At 40.3% G+C, this 14,878-nt stretch overlaps 1 protein-coding gene across 1 annotated transcript; it reads left to right on the top strand.

Annotated features, from left to right (window-relative positions):
• The first annotated feature begins 4,867 nt into the window (after positions 1-4,867).
• Positions 4,868-10,323, top strand: LOC144630239 (pyroglutamylated RF-amide peptide receptor-like). Its single transcript, XM_078488572.1, has 5 exons — positions 4,868-4,961; positions 5,978-6,126; positions 6,727-6,997; positions 7,446-7,691; positions 8,059-10,323. Exons 2-5 carry the CDS (start codon positions 6,011-6,013, stop codon positions 8,407-8,409), a joined length of 984 nt encoding a protein of 327 aa, XP_078344698.1. The 5' UTR covers positions 4,868-4,961; positions 5,978-6,010; the 3' UTR covers positions 8,410-10,323.
• The last annotated feature ends 4,555 nt before the right edge of the window (positions 10,324-14,878 follow it).

Below are 14,878 nucleotides of genomic sequence, written 5' to 3' on the forward strand. Positions count from 1 at the left end.
TCAGCAGTTACTTCTTTGCTTTTGACCTCGACAAAGCAATCGACGCTGTGTTTTCCTCCTGTCACACCTGTCAATCTCAGAAGACGGTCCCTTAAAACCTCGGTCCACCCGCAGTCCAGTGTTATGCTCCTTTAATCACTGACGTATCCTTTGCAGCCGATGTCACCAAACGTTACTGTCAGCTAACCATAAGGGAAACAAAATCTTCGTACACTGCGACCGCCTTCTTTCCGCATTGCCATCAATGTGTTATGCTCTCAGCTCCGCTCCCTATACGACAATGGAGTGACTGTCCGTGTGGATCCTGCCCCTGGCTTCTCCGCCTTTTCTCAGAGACAAAGTACTTCTCTCTTATGGGAGATTACCATAGTAGTGGGTACGACCAAGAACCCTAACAAGAATACAAAGATTGAACGAGCCACCGAGAAGCTCGGTATAAAGCTCCTCCACTTATCCCCTGAGGGAGCTCCGGTCCCTCAAATTATGCTTTCCTTAGCAATGGCCAATATGAACTCTCGCAGCCGCCGTGATGGCCTCTCAGCTATCGAGTTGGGGACGCAATGCGATCAGGTAACTGGTGCGCAGCTAGCTACCGATAGTCGACCGCCAGGTTATTCTCAGTCACAACTTCTCCCGCAAGCGAAACTATAAGCTCGTAACAAGTATCTCGTGATCGGGGTAGACGAAGGCCTTTCCTGTCGGCTCCAAGAGGTAAAAAAGCTCACACTTTCGTAGCAAGGTCTATACAATTCCCATGTGCGACTGTTACACTGTAACCTCAACCGTCCTAGCTCAGTCCCAGGGACCTATTCGTGGCCTGCCCGAAACCACCCCCATCTAACTCTGATAACGAACCCGATCCCGTTGTTCCTATGCCAAGAACACCCACTGTTCCTGCTTCTCTCTCTGCCAGTGGGTAAACGGTCTACAGCTTTTATTCTTACCCAGTTCCTACAGCGCATTCTTAGCTGGCAGCTCAAAGCCACCCCCGTCTTCGATACCAAAGGATGTCGTGCTCACTCCAAGTCCTACAGAAGATCAGGACCTTCCCCCAATATCAGAGGATATCCTGTCTACTACAGGTCCTCCAGAAGCCCCCCTGGACCTCTCTGTTGCCAATGTCACACCACCGGCCCCTTCCGCCGCTAAACCCACTGGGAAATCTTATCGCACACAAAAAGCCCTGTTTTGGCAATGAAAGAGCTGTCTGCCAGTATTTTGTGTATAATTGCCTGGCCTGCGAGTAGTCAGTATAAATCAGCTTGCATAGAGGCTTATGCGGGGAATTGTTTCAAATACAAATGACATGAAGCTCTTTTTGATGATATTATCCTACATTAGCTTCTATTGCAAGCTGTAGTTCCAGTCCAATACCGTGAATACGTATATGGTCGGCAAATGCTGCCACAAAGTAAGGACCTTTTTTATAGTAGCACAGTACAGGAAAAAGCTGTCATGGAATGAATGTTGTTGTTTTTTTGTCAAAAATAGCACTCCTGACACTTACATAAATTTTAAAACCTCTTTATAGCTCTTTATATAGATTGTGTATTGCTCTTTCTGTTTGTGTATTGTTTGTGTATTGTTTTGTTCTTTGTATAGTACAATATACACATGAATATAACAATGAGATACACATGAATATAACAATGAGATATGGAAGGGTGGCGCCAGGGGACAGGTGAAGGTGATGGAAGGGTGAAAATGGTCCCTGTCCACAGGAGTGGACAGCGTTATACTCACATGCATTGAAGGTAGTGCACCGCGTCATGGCCAGGGGCGTGGGTGGGTGTGTCGCTGTCTTTACTCTGAGATGTTGTTTGACAAATGTACACAATACAAAGAAAGGCGGTAATATATACAACGCTAAGGATTGTGGGATATCTATTGTTATGGAAATATTCTTGTTTTATTTCCGGTACTGAGAATAGTACAATATTCTCACTACCTACAATACACATGAATATAACAATGAGATATGGAAGGGTGAGAATGGTCCTCAAATCCACCAGCTTGACCGCTAAACAGTCATAACTCCAAAGAAGACCGGCCTAAATCCAGTCTATTCTCCCATTCTTCAAAGAAAAAGGTTAACGTGGAAAGGCTGGAGTAAAACGCCTAATGCTTTCGCACTGTTAATAAAAAGCACCAATATCCTGAGCAACAGGGAGCTGTCATTCCTCCATTAAGTAGCCACATATCCATGGTTACTCAATAGGAGACCCTGGAATGCAAAACTTGAAAGCATGGTGTCGGATCAAAAATACATGAGCAAACTACGAGGTAGCATCCTTCGCTTCCTCTACAATAGAAAAAATAAATGGGAGGAAATGAAACACACCGAAAAAAAAAAGAAAAAAGTAAAGAAGGAAAGAAGAAACCACGGATACTATGGCCACCAGAAAAGGAGGAATGACAGCCTGACCCAGATAAACTGGGAGGAGAGTTTTACCCCTGTTTCAAGCCACATTCAACCTAAACTGGTACCAAAATAAAAAACGACAAATAGAAAGAGAGACAAAAAACAAAGTAGCCCGAAAAGCGCAAAACTGTTGCTGCAACGCGAGATCATTACGGCCTGTAAAGCTAGACCCACGGAATTGGTCTTACTTTTCCCTTTAAATTTTTTAAAGTTTTTATAAAACGCTTCAACGCCCAAATTAGCCTAGCCATGTAAAGAAAGAAAAACAAAAACATCCAGTCGCCATTGACAAACGTGCAAATATATTCAAAGTACAGCCCCAAATGGCTAAAAGGCACAAAAGGCTTCTAATTCGAGGTGCTACAAATTAAGAATACACCGCCGGAGCGGAAAACGCAAAGAAAAACGTTGACTTTTAAAAACAACGCCATACGTGTATCTAAATATTGAAGCGACCAAAATTACCATTCAACATTGGCGGCAGAAAGAACCGACTAATACACATATCAAACATTTGAAAGGACTTTGCGAAAAAAACTTTCGCCCAAGAGCATATAATACATTATGCTAGTTACAAAATCCCTCACGCATATATCCTTCCATTTACAAAACAGTAGTGCGGTAAAAGCCGTCCACACAGATATTCTTCCATTTTAAAAACTGAAGTACCACTCACGCGCATATTTTGTCATTTCCAGTGCGGTGGCCGAGTTACTAACGCACATATTCTTCCATTTTCATTACTCTTGTGCGGTGGCTGAACCACTCACACACATATTCTTCCATTTTCATAACTCTTGTGCGGTGGTCGAGCCACTCACGCACATATTCTTCCATTTTCATAACTCTTGTGCGGTGGCTGAACCACTCACACACATATTCTTCCATTTTCATAACTCTTGTGCGGTGGCCGAACCACTCACGCACATATTCTTCCATTTTCATAACTCTTGTGCGGTGGCCGAACCACTCACGCACTTGTCTCACAAGCACCAAGCCTATCTCAATGTACATGTAAAACCATGCATGAAATACAAAACCGGAACGAATGACTGAACAACAACTCAAGAAAGCAAGACAAATTACCTCAAGAAATGGAGCAACGTGTGCAGCGCCAGGATTTTCTATGGGTGGAGCATTAATCAGCGGCTGGAAAGTCTGGCACATTCTGCAAAAGCTTTTCTCTTCGAACTTCGGTTAGACGCACATGTATGAGTGCTGAATAAGCGGCGGCGGCAATATGACGCGTGCACAACGGAGCCAAAATATCGCTGTCTTTACTCTGAGATGTTGTTTGACAAATGTACACAATACAAAGAAAGGCGGTAATATATACAACGTTAAGGATTGTGGGATATCTATTGTTATGGAAATATTCTTGTTTTATTTCCGGTACTGAGAATAGTACTGTATTGAATGCAAATATATGATATAATGATATGATTTAAATTTTAAATTTTAATTAAGGCTGATAACGATTGTTAATTTTATAATTTTAAATAAAGTTCATTCATTCATTCATTTATAGCCTTGTATACGAGGATAGAGAAGAAAACATCGAATTTGGAATTCGTGAAAACGCATACAAATTAAAAAATCCTGAAAACTCCAAAAACGAGATATTTCCTACAGTTCAAAAAAATAAAGCAATCCTCAATTCCAATATTATTCCTGATCCGCCACGTTTCTAAAGTACGTACGTCTGTAAAGTGTCAGTGACCTTCAGAATATGTTTGTGGCGGAAAACTTCAAGCCAAGCTCTGCTACTTGGATTTCAAACGCCTTGAAGGAAAACAAGGCGAAGAACTAACTGATTTTTATGCAGCTAAGGTAAGAATGAAGAATGGAAAAGACGTGTTTGTGTCGTCAAGCCGTAATCAGATATTTGCTTAAGAAGGCTCAAAATAGTTTTCAGTACTTTCCAGCTCTCATACTTTGATGGGTCACTGCTACAAATATTTATCAGTTATCACTACAAAAATAGTATCAAACAAATGCCCAATCATTGATAAACAAATTGTGACAAATGACGTCATTGGTAATCATAGCAGCGATATAATCTGCAAAAACACCCTTATTTTTATCTTTAAGTGCTTATTCCCAAAAACAAATCCGGTGACCCCCACGTTTTATTATTGAATAATGATCAGCATGTTAAGATAAAACTTTTTGCAAAGTTAAAAAAGTTCTCCCTAGCGGCTTCAGAGCTATGTTAAGTTTTAGAAAATGTATACATACAAAATTTATACATTTATACATTTTCCTTAACTAATGATAAATAAAGCCCAATAATATCAGTCGTTTTCTTTTCAGTGGTAACATCGGGCCTGTGTAATATATCATGTATGAATAAATAGTTAAAAACGACAAAGTGGCCTCACTGGTTTATTGGTCGCTGTTGAATCAGTCAATATTTCGTTAAAATACTCATTGAAATCAGAATAAAATCCCTCTCGAAGTAGATAGCGTCTTAATAGGAAGACTGCAAATTCGCCAGTGGAGTAAACGGATCCGCTAGAAAACGAAATTTCGGCTGCAGGTAATAATTACACCTTATTTTAGGCACTGTTTATACGGACGCGGTTTTATTTGTAACCGCATCGCTTTCGATGCGGTTACGCCTTTCGTTTTTACGGCGCCGATCGAGACACAACTGAAACCGGATCGTTTTGAAAACGCTCTCAAAAGTGGAGCGTTTTCAAAACGATACGGTTTCATTGGCCGTGTAAACGGCAAAACCGCATCGATTTGAAAACAGTCAAGTGTTTTGCCACAAATTGACTGGATCGCGAAGAGTAAACATGACGAACCTTGCACAGAGTGCAGCGCTTGCTTTATACAATCACGTTCGAAAACACTTGAAAAACGGTAGGATATGTTTCGTGTAAACACTTCGAAACCGTGTCGTTTTCGATGCAGTTTCGAGGTCATGAAACCGTGTTGATTAATAACCGCGTCTATGTAAACGGTGCGTAAGATCCGGACCAGCCTTACAGTTGGTTTTCACTGTATTATCTATTGTCACTTACCCATCAGTTAGCGGCAAGCAATTATCAAAGCCTTACGCCGATCGTTGTTTTGACTTCACTTAGGTCTCATCCCTCGACACCACTAATAACATTAAAACTATCTATTATGCCCGAATTACCTGCTATATATATGTGAAGTAATATATATCAAACAAGAGAAGCAGTGTTTCATCGGGATATCCAAACATCGAGAAGAGAGTTTAAAATTCGACGCGCAGCGGAGTATTTTTGACGAAATTCGAGGTGTTTGGATAGCCGATGAAACACTGTCTTGGGAGTTTGATATATCTTCTCAATCAAAACAAAACCTAGGGAGTAAACGGAGAAATGAAATCGTAAAAATCTATGCTAATTAAGACCGGGTATCCAAACCTCTTTCACGGTTATAATTTTCTTTATTTTAACTTGATGAATTATTGCTGTGTTTGAGAATGTTGATTTATGATTTATCTAATCGCCTTCACCAAAAAAGGTTATTATTGTAAAAATCGCACGCAATATTATAATTTGTGCTTCTTTTATCCAGGTTCCATCCAACTAACATTGAAACTCGACCATCATGTCCGAATCAGCCGCAGCTGTTGCCATAACAACGGTTCTCGCCATACTCGTCATTGTAGATATCGTGGGGAACTGTTTAGTTTGTGCCACCATAAGAAGAAATCGGGATATGAGGTACGTCGAGACTTCCTGTCTACTTTTTGAGCGATGACGTGTAAGTGATGACGTCATCGCTTATAAAATGCGTCATCCCAGAATGCTTTGAACAAACATTTTAAATTATGTCAGCCCAAGGATAATATTTTAACTCCTTTTTCAGATAATAATCTTTAGATTGAGATATTTTAGAAACATGCAGTTTTTGGATTAACATTGTAGCTTAGATTTTAAATTTTTAACTTACATTTCGATTTTTAATTAGGTTTTACTAGATTTTAAATAAGATTATTGTTTACAGTAGATTTTTAACTTTTAGTACATTTAAAAGCACCACAAATTTATTAGTTGAAAAACTGTTACATGTCACCCTAGAAATTGCTTGCTTGCTTGCTTGCTTGCTTGCCGGCACCCGATCGAGAGGTATTTTTAATCTTTCAATCTGTTGTTTGTTTCGCGCGATCGAACAGAAATCAAGTGTATAAACAAAAGAGACTAATTATATTTGATGGGATCTATTAGTTTAGGTAGACAGAAATTTTCTAATTGTTATTATGTACAGGGCCACTATGAGCAAGAGACTATCACAAATTTATCACGAATTCCTTACCTTCACAGGACTCCCATGAATTATTTACTTGTCAACCTGGCCATAGCAGATATCCTGTATGCGACATTTATCACACCAAAAATTGTTATGAGCGTCAATTTAAGTCATCCAGAGGGAGTATCTGGTGCCATCATATGCAAGTTACTGACGGGTGGATCGCTTGCATGGATTGGAGCATTCTCCTCAATTCCTACTCTTGCTGCAATCGCTATCGAGCGATATTATGCAGTTGTTTATCCTTTTTGCAACAAAGGAAAACTTACCACTCGTAAACTGAAGGTGAGTCACTGGCACGTTTGATAACTGGTAAGGCTAGAATGATCGAGTGAAAGGTAAACAGTCCTGCCAAAATAAAATCACTCAGCTTATATCCATGTTATATCGCCAAATGCCACCAAATGTACAGCAAACCTGGATAAAAAGATTCTACAAAGCTAAACCAGAGGCAGTAGTTTCGAGATAGAGCGCAAGATTTCAAGGATTGAAATGATTTATTGAGGAGTAGAAAAAAGGGGGGGCACAAAAGGAAAGGAAAAAAAGGAAAAAAAGGGAGGAAAAAAAAAAAAAGGGGGGGGGGGGGGGGGAAGAAGGATTGAAGTTCATGAAATTCGATTTATTAACAGGATGTCCAGGGCGCTGGTCTCCAGATCGAGTGGAGCCTAGCGTACTAGTCACTAACTAACCGCGCCTCCCGATTTTTGTCACTAGTTTTACGCTTTTTTTTCAGGTGATCATTCCTGGTATTTGGATCTTTTCAGTAACATTCCTTATCCCGATATTTTTGGTCATGAAAGTCAAAGGAGGATTTTGCGTTGATTCGTGGCCTGAGCCGTGGATGGTCAAAGCTTACCATTTGGTGGTTGATGTTCTGGTATTTCTTCCATTGACACTGATGGTTGTGCTGTACTCAAGAGTCGTTTACACGTTGTGGTTGAAACGGAGTGACGACAACCATCTCAACCACCAACAAAAAGTAAGTATAAAAAAAGTGGCGGGGGGGGGAGAAACCTTAATGTATAGAAACAACCATGGAAAAAAACATTTGCCACGTGAAATATTCATTTTCTTCCTACAACGAGTACAGAAGCAGGAAACGGAGCTTTCAATATCAAAATAATAATGACAATAATATTTATACATGGATAACCCAAATTTTCTATGGGTATAGGGCTCTGCTCTTCGGGCTGCTGGGCTTCGCAACTTAACCGGGGATGAGAGAGAAGATGCAGGAGACGAGCCCTACGGTTTGTCGCCCTTAAGCGGGTTTGAAAAGACTGGAATGTCTTACCATTTACAGACGTCATTTCGTTAGACGGACTTTGCATTTTTTTTATTTACAGGGTGTAGCCAAGGTACGGAAGCGTGTCACATTGATGGTTGTTACTGTCAGTATCATATTTGGAGTCAGCTGGGGCACGATGCAAGTTTTGTACTTCTTATTCTACTTTACATCGTACACCCTTGGACCGGTCACTATCGCCGTCACTAACACAATGGTCTTGTTCAATTCTGCTGTCAACCCGTTTGTGTATGCTCTGTTGAACCAGCAATTCAGGAGAAAGATGAAGAGAATGATATACTGCACCAAGTCATCTGCACCCAGGGTTCAATCTGACCAAGACACGCAAGATACCGACCGTACCACAAACACCACTCACTCCATCCAGGCAACAGGAACATCACAGGAGTAAAGGGATTATTTAGGGCTTTCCACAAGTTGCTCGGCAACTTTTTGGCAACTTTTCATGTTTCGAGCAACTTTTCTCCCCTTCGATCAACTTTTTTTTCCAGACCGAAGATATCCGAAGATTATCCGAGTGTTGTTCAAAGGCAATATGAATGTTTCCGAAGATTATCGAGGAACATCAAAGATGTTTCAACCTTTGGCTCATTCTACAGTAAAACATTGACGTCATCGATATCTTCACGATTTTGTTATTTAACAAATTTTTCCCCTTAATATGTTATTTAGATACTTCTTTTGCTGCTAAAAAATACGTAACCGCTGCTTAGAAATATTACCCTCAAAGGGAAATTAGCATATATTTAGAGAAATTTTATTGATTAGAAGCAGCGTATTGGAATTTTTGAAGCCCCTTCATTATCAAAAGCAACTTATTTGGATTTTTGGAGCAACTTTTGAGCAATTTTTTGAGAAATTACGGGCAACTTTTTAGGGAAATCTCGAGCAACTAGTGGAAAGCCGTAGGATTATTTCTTATAGTTCCAACTGTAGTATAAACCTTTTAAGCTACGTATGTAAATCACCCATTTCAAATCACGTGATTCTCTCCAGAGAGTTGTTCTTTTGTCTGTCTGGATTATTATTTATTCATTTCCACGTGAATTTGTTTGAATTGGAAAGAAACTATTCCCAAGGGTAACATCATGTGGTCTGAAAGAGGACAACAAACAAGCGAAGCTAAAAAGGTCAATAACAAGCTTATTGCTTACTTTAGGGAATAACACCAGTCGTTAGAACATGCCATTTTCGAGCACGTTTTTATTTTGTTTTCTTTGTTGTTGTTTTTTTTTTTTCAAGTTAGGAATGATGTAAATCCTTTCATGTTGTAAATCCTTTCATGTTTTACAAGACGGTATTACACCAGGACACTCTTTTAAGAAAAAATGGCGTATCAGGTTTGATAAAAAAGGCGAAGCCTGCAATCTTAGGCCTCTCGAAGCAAATGCATCTTTAACTGAAATAATGAAAGAGATGCCAAGTAAAAAGGATCTATCAGTTGGTTTAGGGGGATGGGGGAGGAATTGTAACCTTTGCTTTGCCTTTAATTAGTTTTTAATTGTATATAGAAGTTTGTAAATAGTTGAAGTTTAATACATTTTAGGTAGTTTTAAGGAAACTGTTGTAAATAATTTAGAATTTTAGGTGCTATTGCTAGTGTTATTATTATCGTTATCGTTATTGTTTTTAGTATTAGGCGGCTTAAGACTTTTTGTTTTAGCGATAAAAGGTTGTCCGTAGCCATCAATATGTATTCAATAAGAAAACAGTCGTAACAACAATACACACTTGCCTTTGTGATCTAAATGTTGCTACTGAATATCTGTCAATCAGTGTTACATTGTTTTCAATTGTGAAATTGAATCCTATTTTGATGCTGTATTATATTTATTAAATGAACATCTACCCTCACGACAAGGTGATGTTGAATTGTTTAAAATAATGCCCAATTTTTACCGTTCAAAGGAGAAATAACATTAAATAATAAAATAATTTTAAAAAAAATCGAAAACCATTTTCGGACAATTAACATTTTCCGTGCGCCACCATTTTGGATTTTTTGACGTCTTATGGTTGTCCAATTGTTTGGACATAAATTATATTTCTTGCTGATAGAATTGTAAAATTGACATTTTTTAGTACTTTCTATTTTATTTGAAAAGGTATTTTCAAAAACAATAAGAAAAACAAAAACACCCTTTTAAATGTCACACCGACCCCAACTCAATAATCGCATGCGACTGCAGAAAAAACTTTGAATGTTGTCTTGAAGTTCAATGCCTCCAAACTAGCGTGGTCTACCAAGCAACGAGAATAACTGAAACATTTAAGAATCTTACGTGGGACTGGCAACAAACTTCAAAGAATGATAAATACAACACAAGCTGTGCAACTGTCAAAAATAAGGACTCTAAAAGACGCCAAAATTCCCATTGGTCCCATTCTCATCTCATTCAAGGTACCAGACCTTCTAAGAAGGCAACAAAAATCGCCTATGTCAATCGCTACCGCCATATCGCTTCTGACGGACTTCTTGTTGTAACAGATCACTCTCTTTTCCAGCCCCATCTAGAACGCATAGCTGTCCTTTGCTCAGTTCATGACGGATTCCTGGCAGCCCTCCGCATCCGGTTTACTCATCCCTCCAAGTACTAAACCAAGCGCGTTTTCAGCAGGTACTTCGTTGCTTTGGACCTCGACGAAGCAATCGACGCTGTGTTTTCCTCCTGTCACAGCTGTCAATCTCAGAAGACTGTCCCTTAAAACCTCGGTCCACCCGCAGTCCAGTGCTGATACTCCTCCAATCACTGGTGTATCAATATCCTTTGCAGCCGATATCACCAAACGTTACCGCCAGCTAACCATAAGGGAAACAAAGTCTTCATACATTCTGACTTCCTTCCTTCCGCAATGCCATCAATGTGTTATGCTCTCATCTCCGCTCCCTTTACGACAATGGAGTGACTGTCAGTGTGGATCCTGCCCCTGGCTTCTCCGCCTTTTCTCAGAGACAAAGTACTTCTCTCTTATGGGAGATTACCATAGTAGTGGGTAGGACCAAGAACCCTAACAAGAATCCAGAGATTGAACGAGCCACCGAGAAGCTCGGCATAGAGCTCCTCTACTTATCCCCTGAGGGAGGTCCGGTCCCTCAAATTATGCTTTCCTTAGCAATGGCCAATATGAACTCTCGCAGCCGCCGTGATGGCCTCTCAGCTATCGAGTTGGGGACGCAATGCGATCAGGTAACTGGTGCGCAGCTAGCTACCGATAGTCGACCGCCAGGTTATTCTCAGTCACAACTTCTCCCGCAAGCGAAACTATAAGCTCGTAACAAGTATCTCGTGATCGGGGTAGACGAAGGCCTTTCCTGTCGGCTCCAAGAGGTAAAAAAGCTCACACTTTCGTAGCAAGGTCTATACAATTCCCATGTGCGACTGTTACACTGTAACCTCAACCGTCCTAGCTCAGTCCCAGGGACCTATTCGTAGCCTGCCCGAAACCACCCCCATCTAACTCTGATAACGAACCCGATCCCTTTGTTCCTATGCCAAGAACACCCACTGTTCCTGCTTCTCTCTCTGCCAGTGGGTAAACGGTCTACAGCTTTTATTCTTACCCAGTTCCTACAGCGCATTCTCAGCTGGCAGCTCAAAACCACCCCCGTCTCCGATACCAAAGGATGTCGTGCTCACTCCAAGTCCTACAGAAGATCAGGACCTTCCCCCAATATCAGAGGATATCCTGTCTACTCCAGGTCCTCCAGAAGCCCCCCTGGACCTCTCTGTTGCCAATGTCACACCACCGGCCCCTTCCGCCGCTAAACCCACTGGGAAATCTTATCGCACACAAAAAGCCCTGTTTTGGCAATGAAAGAGCTGTCTGCCAGTATTTTGTGTATAATTGCCTGGCCTGCGAGTAGTCAGTATAAATCAGCTTGCAATGGAGGCTTATGCGGGGAATTGTTTCAAATACAAATGACATGAAGCTCTTTTTGATGATATTATCCTACATTAGCTTCTATTGCAAGCTGTAGTTCCAGTCCAATACCGTGAATACGTATATGGTCGGCAAATGCTGCCACAAAGTAAGGACCTTTTTTATAGTAGCACAGTACAGGAAAAAGCTGTCATGGAATGAATGTTGTTGTTTTTTTGTCAAAAATAGCACTCCTGACACTTACATAAATTTTAAAACCTCTTTATAGCTCTTTATATAGATTGTGTATTGCTCTTTCTGTTTGTGTATTGTTTGTGTATTGTTTTGTTCTTTGTATAGTACAATATTCTCACTACCTACAATACACATGAATATAACAATGAGATATGGAAGGGTGAAAATGGTCCCTGTCCACAGGAGTGGACAGCGTTATACTCACATGCATTGAAGGTAGTGCACCGCGTCATGGCCAGGGGCGTGGGTGGGTGGGTCGCTGTCTTTACTCTGAGATGTTGTTTGACAAATGTACACAATACAAAGAAAGGCGGTAATATATACAACGCTAAGGATTGTGGGATATCTATTGTTATGGAAATATTCTTGTTTTATTTCCGGTACTGAGAATAGTACAATATTCTCACTACCTACAATACACATGAATATAACAATGAGATATGGAAGGGTGAAAATGGTCCCCAAATCCACCAGCTTGACCGCTAAACAGTCATAACTCCAAAGAAGACCGGCCTAAATCCAGTCTATTCTCCCATTCTCCAAAGAAAAACGTTAACGTGGAAAGGCTGGAGTAAAACGCCTAATGCTTTCGCACTGTTAATAAAAAGCACCAATATCCTGAGCAACAGGGAGCTGTCATTCCTCCATTAAGTAGCCACATATCCATGGTTACCCAATAGGAGACCCTGGAATGCAAAACTTGAAAGCATGGTGTCGGATCAAAAATACATGAGCAAACTACGAGGTAGCATCCTTCGCTTCCTCTACAATAGAAAAAATAAATGGGAGGAAATGAAACACACCGAAAAAAAAAAAGAAAAAAGTAAAGAAGGAAAGAAGAAACCACGGATACTATGGCCACCAGAAAAGGAGGAATGACAGCCTGACCCAGATAAACTGGGAGGAGAGTTTTACCCCTGTTTCAAGCCACATTCAACCTAAACTGGTACCAAAATAAAAAACGACAAATAGAAAGAGAGACAAAAAACAAAGTAGCCCGAAAAGCGCAAAACTGTTGCTGCAACGCGAGATCATTGCGGCCTGTAAAGCTAGACCCACGGAATTGGTCTTACTTTTCCCTTTAAATTTTTTAAAGTTTTTATAAAACGCTTCAACGCCCAAATTAGCCTAGCCATGTAAAGAAAGAAAAACAAAAACATCCAGTCGCAATTGACAAACGTGCAAATATATTCAAAGTACAGCCCCAAATGGCTAAAAGGCACAAAAGGCTTCTAATTCGAGGTGCTACAAATTAAGAATACACCGCCGGAGCGGAAAACGCAAAGAAAAACGTTGACTTTTAAAAACAACGCCATACGTGTATCTAAATATTGAAGCGACCAAAATTACCATTCAACATTGGCGGCAGAAAGAACCGACTAATACACATATCAAACATTTGAAAGGACTTTGCGAAAAAAACTTTCGCCCAAGAGCATATAATACATTATGCTAGTTACAAAATCCCTCACGCATATATCCTTCCATTTACAAAACAGTAGTGCGGTAAAAGCCGTCCACACAGATATTCTTCCATTTTAAAAACTGAAGTACCACTCACGCGCATATTTTGTCATTTCCAGTGCGGTGGCCGAGTTACTAACGCACATATTCTTCCATTTTCATTACTCTTGTGCGGTGGCTGAACCACTCACACACATATTCTTCCATTTTCATAACTCTTGTGCGGTGGCCGAGCCACTCACGCACATATTCTTCCATTTTCATAACTCTTGTGCGGTGGCTGAACCACTCACACACATATTCTTCCATTTTCATAACTCTTGTGCGGTGGCCGAGCCACTCACGCACATATTCTTCCATTTTCATAACTCTTGTGCGGTGGCCGAGCCACTCACGCACATATTCTTCCATTTTCATAACTCTTGTGCGGTGGCCGAGCCACTCACGCACATATTCTTCCATTTTCATAACTCTTGTGCGGTGGCCGAACCACTCACGCACTTGTCTCACAAGCACCAAGCCTATCTCAATGCACATGTAAAACCATGCATGAAATACAAAACTGGAACGAATGACTGAACAACAACTCAAGAAAGCAAGACAAATTACCTCAAGAAATGGAGCAACGTGTGCAGCGCCAGGATTTTCTATGGGTGGAGCATTAATCAGCGGCTGGAAAGTCTGGCACATTCTGCAAAAGCTTTTCTCTTCGAACTTCGGTTAGACGCAAATGTATGAGTGCTGAATAAGCGGCGGAGGCAATGACGCGTGCACAACGGAGCCAAAATATCGCTGTCTTTACTCTGAGATGTTGTTTGACAAATGTACACAATACAAAGAAAGGCGGTAATATATACAACGCTAAGGATTGTGGGATATCTATTGTTATGGAAATATTCTTGTTTTATTTCCGGTACTGAGAATAGTACTGTATTGAATGTAAATATATGATATAATGATATGATTTAAATTTTAAATTTTAATTAAGGCTGATAACGATTGTTAATTTTATAATTTTAAATAAAGTTCATTCATTCATTCATTTATAGCCTTGTATACGAGGATAGAGAAGAAAACATCGAATTTGGAACTCGTGAAAGCGCATACAAATTAAAAAATCCTGAAAACTCCAAAAACGAGATATTTCCTACAGTTCAAAAAAACAAAACAATCCTTAATTCCAATATTATTCCTGATCCACCACGTTTCTAAAGTACGTACGTCTGTAAAGTGTCAGTGACCTTCAGAATATGTTTGTGGCGGAAAACTTCAAGCCAAGC

The sequence above is a fragment of the Oculina patagonica genome, chromosome 11 (assembly GCF_052425735.1).
Source record: "Oculina patagonica isolate OP01 chromosome 11, crgOcupat, whole genome shotgun sequence".
NCBI lineage: Eukaryota > Metazoa > Cnidaria > Anthozoa > Scleractinia > Oculinidae > Oculina > Oculina patagonica.

Coding starts and splice junctions, on each gene's coding strand:
- LOC144630239 (XM_078488572.1), top strand. CDS start 6,011: ATGTCCGAATCAGCCGCAGCTGTTGCCATAACAACGGTTCTCGCCATA. Junction 6,998..7,445: donor TTACCACTCGTAAACTGAAG/GTGAGTCACTGG, acceptor CTTTTTTTTCAG/GTGATCATTCCTGGTATTTG. Junction 7,692..8,058: donor ATCTCAACCACCAACAAAAA/GTAAGTATAAAA, acceptor TTTTATTTACAG/GGTGTAGCCAAGGTACGGAA.